Here is a 17,527-nt window from a genome sequence, read left to right as displayed (position 1 = left end):
TAGAGCTCCTTCCAGGAAGGTTCCAGAGGGTGGTGATAGCGGATTGGCTCTACTCCAAAGTTTGGTCCTTTTGTTTTACAAAAGGACATGGATATGTCACTAAGGTGAGCTCCTTGGCCTATTACTCTATATGTCTAATGAGACATTACTTTATTTATGTACCGGGGACTCCCATCCCGACGACTGGGAATGATTCAGGCATGTGAATCTATGAAAGATACCCTAATACTGGATAATTCAATTTGTGGTGCATGGCACGCCAAAGGGTCAATGTTACTTGCAATTAAACTAAATGTTTCTCTTAACACCACAGAGAAGCATTTACCCATTAAGTTCAGTTTGTGGCGTAAAACAAAATGAGGTTGTCAAAATTAAAAACACAAAGCATGTTCACCAGTGAAGTACATTTTTAAGTGACATTGATTCACCAAATTGTAAAACTGAGTCCCAGAGTATTTAAAAATAAACTAAAATACGGCGATAAACATCGGCAATGCAAATCATTCAGCTGCACCAGAAATCCTTAAATGACTGCTCCGCATCAACATAAACAAAAATGGGAGAGGAGGTGCAGGGTTTAAGAGAGATAGAAAGTCTACAAAGACATTCACTCCTAAGGATTTCCAGATTACAAACGTAAAAAAAGTACCTGTAAAGCTACGGCCAGTTGAGGAATACTGGCTACATAGACCGGAACTGTACTTGGTCCAAGCTCCATGTACCTCCGGACGACAGCAAGCAGTGAAGAGAAAGTGGAAGCAGCAGGCGGCTCTGACCAATCAGAAGCAAGAAGATGAGAGCAATGTAGGAGCATTGTAAATAACGGTAAGCATAAAGCTGGCTTTAATCCAGTTTTAAAGCTTTTATTATTTACAAAAGCTTCAGCTGACAGCGCATGCGCGCTGTAAAGGCGTAATCTAATAAGGAAGAGAAACTACCTCAACAAACATGCCAATTGAAAAAGAAGAAAGTGACGGATATTTCCGTTAAATATGCCATACTTATTGAGGCACTACTTCAGAACAAGGAATGGGCATTGACACTGCTAGACTGCGAGGAAGAGGTCACAATAGTTCGCCAGAATCTTTAAGAGTTTTTGGTTGCGAGAGCAACTAATGAATTTATTCATGTTGCAACACCTCAGCAGGTTACTTCTCCTGACAAACTGTATGATTTGGACATCGAAATGGAGGGCGATGTACTGCATATCATTAATGTAATTTTTGGAGGAATTTTAACAATTACCTATGACATTGTTTTGGCTGAAGAGGATTGGCCACCTGAGTTAGTTCAGGAAGTCCCACAAGGGGAAGATCTAATAATACAGTTTTTCTCTGCACCTGTTCCTGACGCTGTCAAACAAGCATATGCCATGGAGTGGAACCTTGCACAAGCCCTGGCATTATATAGAAAAACATGTAGGCTGGGATCAAGATTCACCTAATGTTATGCCTATAAGGTCCAGCATGCGAGTGCAACCACAATACCCAATTAAGCATGAAGCTAAATGCCTAGTTAGAGAAATTCTAGCGCATCTAGAATATCAAGGCATAATTAAGCCTTTGTTTCTGGTTGCGAAACCAGATCAATTTAAACTGCCTAGTCTTAAACTACAGACATTTAAACAGGCATACATGCACATTTACAGTACAAAATTCACAGTGCAGCACTAATGAACAGCATAGTGCGCAAAGGATACAAAACCACTTTGGACATTTCAAATGGCTTTTCTGCTAAAAAGTAGTACCTGAAAGCAGGGATATAAACACATTCACCACATTAGGGAGCCACAAATGATTCTGTAAACTACCTCAGGGGTATAAGAACAGCCTGGTCTGTTCTCTGCCCGAGTAACATCAATTTTACACAAAACTGATTCAGAAGCATTGTCCTATGTCAATCACATATACCATATGGATGATGAATTAAACATACATCTAGCAAGAGTAGATCACATAGTTTTGAGATTTGCTGAACATGGCTACAAATAAAACTTCCAAAAAACAAAAATTGCCTATCTCAGCGTCCTATTTTTGGGATACGAGTTGTCAAATGAAGGCAAAAGCCTAGTACCACATTTCCTAGAGAAATGTGCACTCCTGCAACCACCAAACACAATATACAAGCTACAAATCACTTTTAGGTTTTCTCAATTTTAGTAGAACACACATATCTGAATATGCACAATGTGTGAAACCATTTTAGGAATGAATTCATCCAGATTTATCAAGCACACATTGGGCACCAGAACATGCACAGATTCTGAGAATACTAAAAACAGACATGCTTACATCCAGACACTAACACACATGTATCAACACAACAATCTTGGTAACCACTAATTGCAGGAGCCAGTGTCTATACATGTGTCACTTTCAACAAAGGTGATACCGCACCGATTGCATATAATTTGCATTTATATTCAAAAGCTGAAATACGTTTTGCATATACAGAAAAAATACTGACTGCAGTTCAGACAGCTGTTATAAATAAAAGATTGTTGGCTCAGGGGAAATGCATTATTGTGGTTACACCCATTCCAGCCTTAGAGGCTGTCACAAAGGTTAGCATTCCTAACGCGAAAGCCTCACATCCTAGTTGGATACAGTGGGCCACCTCCTAAACAGCTACTGAACTCTAAGTTCTAGTTCTGGCACTAGAAAATAGTGATCTTGAATTCCCCACACTCATAGTGTGGGATTCGTAGTACTGTGTTCTTTTAATGTGAACTTACATTATTGGCGCTTGAATAGATTCAGTGATTCAAAATGGAATGTTATTAAGCATAAATTGCTTTGGGGAAAGGTGGCACATCTTAAAGAATGTCTGCCACAGGCTTATGCAATTCATACATTAATTCACCAACGTGCTGGAATACATGTTGCAGGGAATTCACTGGCTGATGGAGCCACAAAAGCAGCAATTCAGACTGCTGTAGTAGCTGCAATTTCACATTCACACACGAGAGTGGATGGTCACATCATGGTTGCTGTCAATGCTTCATGCACTGGCACACCTTTACCTAAAAAATGTCCAGCAAAATACTCCTACCTACTGAGTGCCAAAAACATACCTTTAGCTCGTATTCCCAGAGTGGGGGATCGAGTGATACATAATCAAGACTGCAAGCTAGAATTATTCATAGCTGCTCATGACGAGTTAGCTTCCGCCTATGCAGGTGGAGCAGCAACTGTTTCCTTATTATAGATATGCCATTGGTGGTATGGTCTCCTCTACAAACAGACAAAACATGTCCTCCGTTGTGAAATTTGTCAGCCAATTAAAACGTTCCACCACAGCTCACCCACCATAGACACCTCACTTAGTCTCAAACAAATTAGTGGCATGTGTCTCTCTTGACCACTGCGGACCTCTAAATTCAGAAAGTTCATTTAAATTTATTCTATTTGCAGTGGATTCATTTTCTACATTTCTATGGGTGAGGCACAGAGATCGGCTTACAGTCGAACTGTTATAACAGATCTGCAAGTCTTTATTGGGAAAATGCAGTAGCTGCATTCCACTCCAACCAGGGAGCAGCATTTGCATGTAGGGCTTACCGGGATACTGTGGGAACCATCGCTGTGGCTGTGCATTATTCCTCCCCCTATTATCCAGAGGGAAATTTGATTGTCGAAAGGAAAAACCATGACTTAAAGCAGTCTTTAACAGCTACAGTATTTGGTTCAGGTCGTACTTGTGTGGAGTCCAGAGAGCTTTAAATAATCGGACTAGAAAATCTTTAGGCATCCAGACCCCCAACGGCATCCAGATGTACTTTTCCAGACCTTGATAATCTCTGCACAGTGGAAGCAGTTATGCCTTTTGACATCAATTAACATTTCGCTGTCTTACAGGGACTACAAGCCTTCCAAGATGAGCTCTCCCAGTAAACTACTAAACGTTCTGCCACTGAAGAAGTGAAAGAGCAACCAGCAACTCCGGTCTCCTTCCTAAAGTCGGGGATCTAGTTTGAGAGAAGAGTACCGATAAGAAGGAGCTTGGCCCATTATACAAAGGACCGGTGCCAGTCCCTAGCACTGCAGGTATAAGAACATTGTTTTTGCCACCAGGAAGCAGTGGCAAAATCAAACTGCACCACATCAAACCACACCATCTGGCCAGTCCTACACAGAGGCCACAAGGGCTCCTGGGTAGTTATGTCTCACCTCACTAACATACAAGCATTAAATACAGAAATTGCTGCTTCCCAGTGGGGGATGTCAGTTACTGAAGTTCTATTACTTCCTGTTACCATTGCTAACACAGTAAATACACAATATGTGAATTCACAGTCTTCGACTGCAATTCTAAACAACAAAGTTGTTTATTATCAACCACCTTCGAAGGTACCAAACAATACCACTTTACCCCGTGAGGCCCATGTTTTTGCACAGCTTGTCTCTATCTACTTTGCCGACATTGATGACATACCCGTTTCAACCATGGTCCTACATATGGATCTCCATTTCAGTCCTTTTCTTGTTCATTTGGATTTGATTTGTCACAGTATTCTTTTTGAGCTTAAATGGACATTATCTCCTAGAACGCTCTGCTGTTGAACTGGTAGCTGAGGTACTGAAGCCTCATTCTTATTCTCAAAGTCCGAAGAAAACTGTCCCTTGTGTACACTTCTGCATTTTCTGTCCCAGGTGGAACTGTTTGGGATAAGGTATCAACTGATATTTGTGGCCCTACAGAAACAGTGCAAATTCCTTACTTATTTAAAATTTCCATGGATGATGTGATCACTCCTGGTAGTATTTTTGGTGATTGGGATGTCACCACTGTGAAAAGCATGCTTTCTGAACAAGAATCTTATGCAGTATTTGAAAATGAGGATTTATAAATGAATTCTATTAATCATGGTGAAATGTTTTGTTATCATCATTACGCACACCATTATTTTCACTGAGCTAGTACGCCACAAGCAGTTTTCAATTAACCACAATGGGAACATTGCCTGACACCACCAGTGGGTAGTTCAAAAACATACCTGTAAAAGTTTATATTATTCTGGTATCAACCCTTTAGACAAAGTTTTTTATTATTTTAAACTTACCCATTCCCGAGCGAAGAAAAATACGCGGTCACAAAATGAATCTATTCAAACTCATTCATTTCTCAGCTTTCCATATAAGGCTATAAATATTGGAAAGACAACATGGAGGTAAAATCAGTTTGGTGAACACGAAATTGGCGCGTTCAGGGCAATGAGGCTTTGTTAAGAGATTGTCTAATACCTAGACAAGTGATCTTCCTTAGCAAGACAGTACAGCAAACCACCTGCCTGGGTTTGGCTAAAGTTAAAGACATGAACAAACCCAACATTCTCTCTTTCGCACATTTTGACACTTGGCACGATTTTGCAAATTACATGGAAGAACAGATCAACAATTTGATACAGAATGGTACATGTAATTCTTCACTTTCAGGTTCAGATGGCCAATTGCCACCAATAGTTGTCATGCATGTTTTTTAAACACCACAAAGTGATTTAAAGCAAGCAGACCAGAGCCCCGATATTTGCAGACACAACACTCAGGAGTGGTTACTACCTACAGTTCAGGGAAGTTATGCCAGCAATGGTTACAACATTTGACTTAACCTGCAGTTAAGGAACACTTATCTCTCCTTTATGATGACGTGGATTTAAAAGATTTCTTGTTTAGTCCTAGATCACCACGTCCTAAAAGTTTTCCATACGCCATATACAATGAAATTTGGAAAGTTTGCCAGCAGGAAGCTGCTGAAATTTGAAAAGAAAGTGACCGGGCTAATTTGGAAAAGGCTTTAGCTGTCGCAGAGAATGGTATGACCACATTGTCAACTCGTATTTATTCTCTAAATGATATTGTATCATCTGCATTCGATATAATATTGAATTCCGTGTCTCCTCCTGCATCATTAAGTCAGCTGACATTGATAATGCAATTGAGTTGGACACTGCAGATTAGAAAATCAAATTATGTGCCATGGAAATACTTTAACATGACTGACTTACCTTTACTTTATAATTTAACAGTCACACAAAATATAATGGCAAAAAAAGACTTAACTTACACAATGTTAAGTATAGAACATTTAGAAAAATTGCCCTTCACAATAACTGAGACACCATCAGCGGTTTGGTTGAATCACTGATTTACCTCACTACCAATTTCAATCTTTCATTTTACATCTTATTTGAAACACTTTTAAGTAGGCAGATATGAGGCATTAGGAAAGAGAATTGTTCATGAAACATGGGTTTTGCCTTTACAGACCATTCATTGGTCTGTAAAGAGGTAACACTTCCTGGTGCGAGCAATGCGTCCATGGCCAGTTTGGCGTGTTATCTTAAGGGTGTCCCTAATGCCTTAATTCGGCAAGTATTCAGATTGCTTTAATATGGAAGTTATTTGATTCTGAACGACCAAGGTTGTTGTGGGAAGAAACCGGGAGCACCATATGTTGAGATGGTTTCCAGGGTCGTAACCTGTTGTAATAATGTGTTATTCCGATCTGTACAGTCAGAAAGGTTACTGCATGGCCTTCAATTGCTATTTTTAACATTAATATTGACATGTTAAATCAACTGAAAATCTTATATTTTCAAAAGCACCTCGCATTAACATCTCTTAGAGAGATGATTGATCTCCGAGTTGCAAGGTCTTACTTTGAAATACAAGAACTACAGAGCACAAATCTGCCACTGCACTTTGGTGAACTTGTGAACAGCATATTTAATGCTTCAAATACCACGGGAGTGGCACACTTTTTTTAAAGCGACTGGGTATGGCTTGGTCAGCACATTCCAGGCTGTTCTCAGAATGATTCAGTCCTTTATACACTCTTTGGTTTCCGGTGTATTTGGAGGCCTACCGCTGGGGTTATTTCGGATTGTTGGAATTTTGGCCATATATTTGTTGCTCCTCAATCGAAACCGTCTTTGTCCTTTCAACCTATATGGTTACACTGCGTACAGCCCGTGTTCAGCTGTCTATTGTGCACTTTTAATTATGCACTGGATCTATGCCATGCAATGCAACTGGTTCAATCTATGGATATAGATCAACAGGTGCATCCGCTAAGGGGTCATCTTCCCTGTCGTCATACGAGACTACCGTTGCTACAGGATGCTTATTATGAGTCATCCCTGAATGCTTTGGCTCCTGGATTCTTGGATCCTAGCTCTTCCTCTGCGGTTACACTGCCCGCTGGCACACCATCAATAGCTTTTGATTTTGCTGGATACGTCCATGTATGTTCTTTGGAACTTGCAGTCCAGGCCACTGTGGAAACATCCTCTGTGGTTGCGGGTTCCTTTCAGGATCCTATCAACTATCTGAACATGGAAAACATTTCAGGAGCCTCCTTAAGTTTAATTTGGCACCTTGTTTTTATTTTAAATAGATTTGTATTCGTTTTAATATTTGTGTGCTTTTAGTTGGCATTCTTAATACATTATGACTTTCATTTGCTTTTGCTATTAAAGTGTATTTGATATTCATTTTATAATCATTATCCTCATATATTAAGTTTGATGTTGTTTAGATTGGCTTTTTTAAGTTTTTGTTTGAAGCAAGAGTCTTTCTCCGACCAAGAAGTGGGTATTGTAAGGTTCAATAGGGCATGCGCACAAGTCCCCATTTCAGTTACATGCGTCAACTTGACATCTTTTTTCTAAACGGTCACTTTTACATGCCGTGGACTTGCACAATAGCATTCTTAGAAATTACCCTGCGTACAGCACATATCTTAGTACGCATTTTATCATAGGGTTTGTACGCTCTGTCTAAGGCTAAGGAACATTGAAAGCGATGCCCTTGCATTTGGTTGTCCGGTTGGAGGGAGCTCTGAATCGCAAGACAAACAACCACATCAGGGTTGCACCTCTGACACAGTGTGATTGGAACAGTGTTTTTATTATATAAACCAGCTCTGAGCCAAATTCGGCAGAGAAGCACTTCTGAGGATTATCCTGGAACGCTGAGGTCTGTGACTGGGATGCAGCCCTGCTGACTCTAACCTCCAAAAGACAGTAGCCTGCTCTAAATCCGCTTGGCTTCCTGATATATCATACACAGGTATAGGGTTTGGGTTGTCCCAACGGACCTGGCAGAAGATACTCCCACTATGCTATTGATAGTGTAGGTAGTACTCGGTAGGATGATAAATAAATTCATAATCCCACTGTGGGAACATAATGGTTGAACTGTTTATCTTCTGAACTGTTTTTGTAATACTGGCTACAATGCTTAGTTTCATCCTACTAATAATTGCAGCTCATGTTTTTTACACAAGAATACAACTGTTTCAATAAATGTTTGAAAAGTCAACTTGTAACATTCTTGTATCTCCCTTTGGCATGCCTGAGTAAAACAAAAGGGTAGATCTGTTTCCATAATTTCCTTGGGGAATTGGAATGGTCATGTCCAGAGATTGAAGATACCATCTGGTACCCTGGAGGGTTAGTGGTTCAAATGGCACACAGTGGGCTAGCTAGGAATTAGGCAAACATACTCTGATATGTGTGGACTCAGTCCCCATATTCTGACAGATACAAAGTCCTACTTCAGTCGTAGGAACATTACGACAGTTGGTCCCCTGACCAGTTCCCTGCCAAAGTTGATCACCAAAAGTACTTCTAACTGACCGCAGTGACACTTACCTAAGTTTTCCTTGAAACATTTGCTGTATCCAATTAATTGACTTTGCCAAGGACTGTTCGCGGTTGAGTGAAATTGTACTGATTTATTATTGCTTGTAAAATCTATATCTCCAGAACCCTTTGCTGGATCTTTTATGTAATAGCATCGAAATTCTTATAAAATTACAACAGATTTTTAGGGTCGAGCATTCGAGATCTCTTGTTTTTACTTTACTATATACTTATATGTTGTATATACTTTAGTATATACTTATATGTGTATGTACTTTGTGGGCTCTGGAGATCAGCCCTAGGACTTGTCTGCTTCCGCTTAGGGACTTTTTTTTCCTGTTCAAATTCCTCTATTTAACTGTCTTGATCGAGAACGACAGGCAAAGGTCAGTAAAATACCAGAATCACTTTGGCATTTTCTAGATGCCAGTCCATAGAAATTGTCTTCCACAAGCACCTGTAGACAATAATATTTTTTTCAAATCTTGTATTTTCTGTGATATGACTACCGAAGGTCCTGATTTTTATATTAAAAACAGAGGTTTGGACTATACCATTTCCCACTGAAAGGCAATATTTCTCTCCAAGTGTTCCCATACCGGATGTGTCACGCAGTTTGGTGCTTACTTTCCCTCCATGTTGAAGAACAGTAGATGTTTTCAGCACCCAGGCGAATATGCTGCATAGCTAAATACATATAAGGTCCCTTGAGGAGTGACCGAATGCATTGCAAATGCTTGTTAAAAATTGGGGTTGGATTCCTTGAGTGTTGCGTCATTTTCTTCTTCAAGTATCGTCGTGCTGTTTAAAAGCTTAACAGTTGGTTCTCTGTATAAGCCTTGCTGCTCAGTGCCACAGCTACCCAGGGCTGAGCTGAGATTTTTACAGATGAAACCTACTGGACCTGAAGGTATTGTTAAGTGTATTTTACAGTGAGGTCGCACAACCACACCATATAATGCACCACATTTAATCCCAGGAAAAACTAGGCGTGGCCCCTCAATGTGGGTATTTTGGATGTGCCGCACCAGACTTTGATGAGGTGAAAAGTAAGAGATGGAAAGCAGGGTCAGCTGCTCTAGAACTGCCAAAACTGGCAGGAGAAGGACATCAGAACAGTATACAGACACACACACACTAGCTGTGCATGGGTGAGTGCCTTCCATTTCGTCCCAATCTTTCATAACCAGTAGGTATGTGTGTGAGGCTCTGCTGAGGGCAGGAATGTGCCACCAGAGGTTCCTGCAGGACCCCCTTGCATGCACAAGTATTCAGCTTTGGCAGTTGATGTTTTACTAGAATGATAATGATGGCTGATCATATAAAAACACTGAATAACTGGAGTTCTTAAGTACTGATAACAGATATTACTCTCCCATCCAGTAATGAAGGAAAGGGTACGAGCAACAGGCACCTTGTGTCACTCATAACGCTACTCTGACTGTTACAGGCGTAATATGGGCCCTTTCATGCCATACTTTTGGTATTCAGATTGACTTACTGGCATTAAAGAGGCTCGTATTTCACATTCTGTTGGTCTTTCTTGACAACACTCTGTTAATCCACGGTCTAATGGTGGCCCTGGTACAATGGTGCACAGGTACAAACCATTAGTCCACAGATTATTAATTTTCCCATGGGAAAAGTGCCCAAAATGCATGACAAAATGGCTTTCTGGATTAATCGCAATACAAATCAGTTAAAGGCAGCGTATCCTTACACTACACCCCAAGATGAACATAGAATACTGACAATGTGTCTTCCTCTTTGGATGCGGACACCTGCAGAGGAGTAGAACACCTGGGGATGCATATTTGCATGCATTTACACTAGTACATATGGCACACCTTCACTGAAAGTTCTCGCCAACATTCTTAAACAGGTACAGAATGAGCACAAAGCTGCACCATCTCTAGATTTAGGAATGAAGAAAAAGGGGACCCTTTTTACGATTTTCTCTATGACCTTATGCAACATTAAGGGAGAAGCTTTGGTCCTGACTATACTTCAGAAACTGGAAGCAGTTCTAGTTCAAGATCGTGAACTGGAACTACCAAAAATAATAGCAGAAGTTTACACCTCTGTAAGGCATGATACCTTGAGTACACGACCAGTTAAACCACATTTGAACCTTAAAAATGACATTGAGGCTTCCGTTAAAGAGAAATCTGTAACAGAAGGGAAGAAGGATAAAGATAAAAGGCGGACTGGATCACTCTCTTCTCAGGAATCCGGTAGGTGTGGTTACAATTTAAGAGACTGTGGAAAAAAAATTAAAACCCTGAATGCTATCACTATTCTGATAGCCGATCTTCATGTTCTTTTCAGGAAACTGATGGTAAACAAACAGAAAGGGGGAGTGGATCCGAATTCTGAAGAAAGGAGGAATACAATAGAAAAAGTTAAGCAGGACGCGAGCCTGATGTCAACGTAAACCAGATCTGAAACAAAGGCTTTCCTCCAAAACAGTCCTACAGCCTTAATTCACATAAGATTCTTGTAGTCACACTATCAAGAGTGGGGGGCAGGATAATACCAAATAATCTGTCCAGATTAGATTAAATCATAGACGCCCGTGTGAGACTGGCATCTGCTCATGCAAACTTAGCAATGCTGCAGCAATGCTACCGGTGGCTTGGCTTCTATAAACAGCCAGCTGTTTAGGTTTCGCTGAGCCAGCGCGCATGCGCTGCACGGAGAGCATATAGTATACGGGTTTTGAAAGATTTTGCAGGCCTAAAGCTTGAGTGCACGAGAGCGTGCACGTGCACAGCTGCCATCTGGGTTTTTAGGTCTCGCCTGACCCAGCGCATGCGCTGGTCTGGCGAGACTTTTTGTGAGGGCTCAAAAAATGCTACCATGGCCAGCCTAGGAGCAGAGGCTGGCAAACCTCATCATGCTCATTAAGCGCCCGCGATCACTTTCGCGGCGCCCCTTTGATGTTCTCGTTCAAGGAACATCAAAGAACATGTTGTTGTGTTAAGGCTTTGCTGCGTCCGTTTGACTTACAATGTGCTTTCTCTTTCCACAAACTCGATGTTTGTGTTCCTTTATTTTGAGATGCTTTTAGTATTACTGTTTTGTGACTTAAAGAAAATTAAGGGAATGTTACTGTGAAACTGAACAACGTTTACAGTGTTTATTTCTGATCACAGCGGCTGCTTCATGTCCGTTGCACCATTCAGGGAGTCCTTTCGTTGGCGCTTTCATGAGGACATGATGAGGAAGCTGGAAACTTTTGGCACATTCTCTTTAAAAGCACAGCATGTTGGCGACTGGTTAATCGATTAGACCTATGTAGCGCTTTAGATCTCAAAGCGCTATGGTGGGTGCAGCAGTTACAACTCATGAAATATGGGGTGCAACTCACAAGGAGGGGGCAGGTTTGAGTGCACATTGGCTGCAATCGAACTCTTAAGATGATGGGCTGTGTGTATCCATTATCAGCACTCAGTCTTCGCTAAGTGATCTTGTTTGTTTTGTTGTTGTGTTAATGCTTTGCTGCGCCCGACTTACAACGTGCTTTCTCTTTCCACAAACTCGATGTTTGTGTTCCTTTATTTTGAGATGCTTTTAGTATTAGTGTTACACACACAACCATACACACAACCACAACCATACACACAAACACACGCACAACCACACACACAGCCACAACCACACACACAACCCCTACACACAACCACACCCACACACCCACAACCACACACACACACAACTAACCAACCACACACACACAACCACACCCACACAACCACACACACCCACAACCGCACCCACACAACCACACACACAACCACACACACAACCACACACACAACCACACGAAGCATTGGCATAGCCAATAGGTCTCGCCTTTGGGACCTTATAAGTGTTTAGCCATGCAACAGTTGATGTGGTTGCACCAAGGATATTGTGCTGCATAACTAAATACTTAGAAGGTCCCAAAAGCGAGACCTATTGGCTATGCCAATGCTTGTTATGTTAGGCAGTGTGACAATTGTCAGCCGATTAAACCACCCACTGTTAGGCGACCCTCACTAACTCCTCTCACAATCTCTAACAACCCCTTCCAGGTGGGTTATTTGGATCAAATCAGTCCACTTCATTCAACCAACTGATACAAGTACATATTGGTGGCAACTGGTTCGTGTTCTCGGTTCCGATGGGTTTGGCCGCAGAGAAATATAAGCGCTTAAGCAGTAGTAAAAGATTTTCAGTGTTTCATAGCGATTAGGGCAGTTCATTCATTTCATTCAGATAATGCCCCTGCATTTGCCTTTAAGGTTTGTCTGCAGTTCATCAACCCATTTAAAGCTGAATCGAATGGTGTTGTTGAACGTGCTAACATTATGATTAAACGAGCCTTAATCTCTAGGGTACTAAATTCAGGTCTAATTTGGCACCATAATCAGCACTGAATAATTTGCATAGACGAGTATTGGGAGGACGCACTCCATATGAGGTTCTCTTTGGAGTTCCTATGTATGTGCCTGGCTTAGATGATCCTAGGAAGGTGGCAGATGCAAATAAATTTGACTTGGATAAACGTTTGAATGTTTTGCAAGATATGACTCCGCCACCTATGAAGAGAAAGTTATAACTGCTGCTGATGGGTGGGTTCTCAAAGCTTGTGAAATAATCCACAACAAACAAGCTTTTGAGCCATCCTGAAGACCACTAGTCACTGTTCTTAGGGTAAAAGGCAACACATTCTACCTACTTTGCCTGGCCCAAAGAAAAAGAGACCAGTTTCCATTGACCACATAAAAAAGCGATATGTAGCCAGTCCTCAACAGCAGACCCTCACAGACACCAAGAAGGATTCTGAGTAGTGCCCGTCAACCACTTCCAACTCTCAATACAATATCCCTTAAATAAAGCAGGAACATTACTAGCTCGAGTTCCCAGTCAGAGATATTTGACTGATGCACTCCAAGCAGAACATGGAGTTCTACAAATGCACCTGATATTGACATCACTAGTATTGCTACTGTTCAATGCAAATACATGACTTATTATGAAATACCACCAGATGTCACATCATTTGAACTGGTGCCCTTCCAAGAGACCAAGAATATTGAGAATGACTCTGGATATTTTACAGAGGACTTTTCAATACAATCTACTGTCACTCACCATCAAGAGTCTGCTTCGCACTTATCAATGTTTTTTGTAACAAGTGTCAAAAACAATGGGAGAGCAAGGGAAGGGAAAGGGTGCGTCCGTATCCCCTGTGTAATATATGTTAAACAATGATGGACGAACCCAATTTATGTGTGGTACAATCACTAATAGGCAGTGTTTGGAACCCACTGGGTTTGTTAAAAGACCCCTCACACACCAACCTGGTTGGTGTCATGCTTCATCATTGGGGTCCTAACCGGGTGGCCGAATGCCCCCCGATTGTGCTACGACGCCTGATTACAGCGGAGCTGGTGTGGTGCAAAGATGTGATGTGATGTGAATTAAAAATATCTCTGAGACTCCTTGCCTCTCTAATTTTATTAATGGCGGCTCAGGATATGATTACAAATTATTTGTGATGCAACTAAAAAGAATTAATTATCTTATAGTTGTCTATGTGATAGGTCTACATGTTTCAGCCCACAGGAGAATGTAGGGGGGTGGTGGTTTCTTCAGGACCGGTGAAAGTGGTGAGTGGCATAGTGAGTAGTGCCACGTCAAAAGTGAAAACAATGAAAAACTAGTACCTACACACGCGCTAAGGTGTGTGGACTGTGTGTCTACGTACTCCTACGGACACTTACGAAAAAAGGACACTATGGTAGAGATAAAGTAGCTGATCGGGTATCGGGAGGAGTTCGCTCCTCTATCAGACTTTGGTATCAGAGCGTAACCCGCCAAAAACCTGTTGTGGTCTCCTGCCTGATCGGGCATTGCAGCGCCGGCCCGAGTAGGAGCAGACCCGATGATGAAGCAAGACACCTAGCTGGCTGGGTGTGTGAGGGCCTTTTTCCGAAAAAGGAGAACACTCTCCTAATCTGCCACTCCATTTGGAGTTTTATGATCCGTACCAACAACCTGTTGTCACATTAGGAACTGCATACCAGTATTGTTTAGATAACTGGATATAGTCTACCCGGATAGGGTTTATGTACATGTGCATTTTTATTCAGATATCAACAAAACTAAACAAAACTTCAGTATCATGTTCATAATTTACAGGGAGCAAAGTAGAGCTGTTAGTGTTCTTCAAACAAGGTTGCAAAAACCTGCCCTTTAAATATCACCTTCCACGCCACATGAACATGAAAGTGAACACAAGTAATTTTAATCAACCTTAAACATAGAAACTAGTTATAGTTTTGCAATTTAAAAATAGTTACAAAATTTCATATCAAGCTCTTTTTCAGAAGCAGCAGTTTCCTAGTGTAAGAGAACCTTACCCAGCGAGATAGTGACCACAAACACATCAATCAGAAATTTGTACTCCAAGTCAGTCTGCCATGCACTTCACCATTAAAGCCATGTAAAATAAAAAATATATATTTCCTTTGGCTTAATAAGCATCTTCTGCTTAGCCATACCATCCAAGCAGAATTGGTAACCTATGATTTTGGTTGTTAAGTCCAAAGTTAATGTTTTCATGTAGTGAAGGAGTCCTCTTACCTCTGGGTTGAAAGGACCATGACGATGACCTGCAGCGTCTGTGTCTTCAGAGTAGAAGGCATAAACATAAGGCCTGCAACAGAAGATGTTTTCATAGGCTGTGAATTTCCTGCAAAGTTTTCAAATCAGCCACAGCAAAAGACATAAATTTGGTGTTCTGAACGTGTGGCATGGCAAAGATTACCTAGAAATCAAAGTTAAGGGTGGTAGGAAGACTTGATGAATGCAGATGAACCACCTTTCAATTCAAAAGTAATTCTGCAGGCTTTTGTTCTTCTATGTCACATTTTCTAACCTTGATACTGTATAGAATTGGATCTAAATCATCCACCACTGGACCTTTTCTGTTCTTTATTTGCCTCAAGTGCACTGACATTTGTTTTCCAATAAACCACTTTTGGACTGTTTAGTCTAGGAAAGACCTATAAGGGCCAGATCACAAGTCAACTTCAGGAATACATTGAAGCACACCACCTAGTCTATAATTATCAGTGTACAGCCCAGGTCACCGAAACAATCTCCTTCAATCACTTGAAGATTGCTACCCAATGTGCAGTATGCAATAAAGTAGACCACAAGATACTCTGATGCCGTCCAAAGGTGGGTGCAGTCAAGAGGCAGGGCTTTGAAATAGATTTGGAGTCTAACACTTAGATTCACTCTTCTATGTCAGTAATATGGAGTGCTACCTGGGGTTCCTAAAAGCTCTTCACTATCCCTGCCGCTGGATAATATCTTCATACAACTACAGGTGTATCTGATCTCACAACATTAACTTCATTGACACTCAAATATATAGAAGTCTGAGCTATGGGTCACCAGCTGCCTCAGGTTCATTTAGTTTTAGTAAATGGAAAACTTCCCATATGTAAATTGAAAAAAAACTGAAATACTGTTGACGGCTGACACAAACAATACTGTGATTCTAGAACACTGGACCCAGATCATGGGAACAACACTCATGCTAAATAAATGCAGTGGTTAGAAATACTAACTTGCTGATCAATATGCTTGGAAAGGTCCTCCCCTTCATGCAATCTAGACACTGGGTGATGCCAACAAGACTAAAGGTCTGGTCCTTCTTAGACTACAGAAACGTTGTATAGGGAGGCACCACAATGACACTGGCTACTACCAGAGCTGGCAACTCAGCTCATGGTAATATTCATGTTTAAAGAAAACCAGTGTTTGGGCCTAACATAGCCTCCAGTAGCTTGCACTTCATTATTTGAAACAAAGAACCTGAAACCTATCACCTCCAGACCAATCAGCCAATTGAAACGGCAACGGAAATCAAAATGAAGGCAAACCATTAAAGTGCTCGAAGTACAACTCTGGTAAACCCTGAACCCTGATCTCATAGTACCACCGTGGGTGTCAATCAGAATGAAAACATATCCTTTTTCAAGGAAGTGTTCCGAACAAATCCATTGCGCCACAACACCACCTTCCTTCAGCTGAGAGTCTGGGCTCCTGTGTTTCTTTTCCCTAGAGGTCAAGAACTCCAATCCCTGTTTGGAGGATTCCAACCATTTATGAGCATACATCTGAGCCGCTCACTGACTTTATCGTTGCAAAATGTCCATAAGGAAAAGCACGCATAGGTTTAACAAATTCTCAAAAATTAAATACCTCTTTAAAGTACAGAGTATTCCTGTTTTGAATGCCAAGTTTACTGGTGCTTCAGTACAACCACAATTCTAGGCATTAGAGTTTTCCAGAGTGGTTGCGATGTCAGAGCCTTCAAAACTAATATTCACTTAAGTTAGCTGGGTGGTTGAGTAGAGGTGTCTCGTAAGGATGTTGGTCGGTGGCATGTCTACTATTGAGGAACTAGATGTACTTCTGATTGAATCATCATGATTTAACTAAAATATACCGGTCATGCACAACTTCTAGGAGTGAGTTTAGGAGTAGGTTTCAGAACATGAAGTTGCGTAGTTTTAACACCATCATATTATGTGTGTTGTACGCAGTTAAGTAAGGTGCTCCCAATATTCTGCCAACAAGCACCCAGGGACTGAGGTAGATGTTAAAGGATACGGGTCACAACATACAACTGAAGTATTCCAGTGGATAAGTGAATAGGGAACTCTTAAACAGGAAGGGAAGCAACTATCTGTGAGTGAAAAGAACTAAAGAGTTAGGTCATTTTCATGCAAATGTTAAGACAGATGTACAGGATGTGATGCTTTTGATACAACCTTTTCTCATTTACTGTAAGTGTCAAATCTGTACCAGTGTATACTC

The 17,527-nt window shown here is 41.1% G+C and overlaps 1 protein-coding gene across 7 annotated transcripts in view; it reads right to left on the bottom strand.

The window, feature by feature from the left end:
- The window catches only part of ENPP2 (ectonucleotide pyrophosphatase/phosphodiesterase 2), a 721,223-nt gene that overhangs the window by 208,296 nt on the left and 495,400 nt on the right, over nucleotides 1-17,527 (bottom strand). For all 7 annotated transcript variants that reach the window (XM_085605056.1, XM_085605055.1, XM_085605050.1 and 4 more), the window contains exon 11: nucleotides 15,278-15,350. In XM_085605056.1, the coding sequence (XP_085461182.1) occupies nucleotides 15,278-15,350 (73 nt within the window). The remainder of the gene's footprint in view (nucleotides 1-15,277; nucleotides 15,351-17,527) is intronic.

This window comes from Triturus cristatus, chromosome 5_1 (genome assembly GCF_964204655.1).
Source record: "Triturus cristatus chromosome 5_1, aTriCri1.1, whole genome shotgun sequence".
In the NCBI taxonomy this organism is placed as follows: Eukaryota; Metazoa; Chordata; class Amphibia; order Caudata; family Salamandridae; genus Triturus; species Triturus cristatus.
The sequence above is the reverse complement of the archived record's forward strand: the minus strand, read 5'-3'. Positions and strand labels throughout refer to the sequence as shown.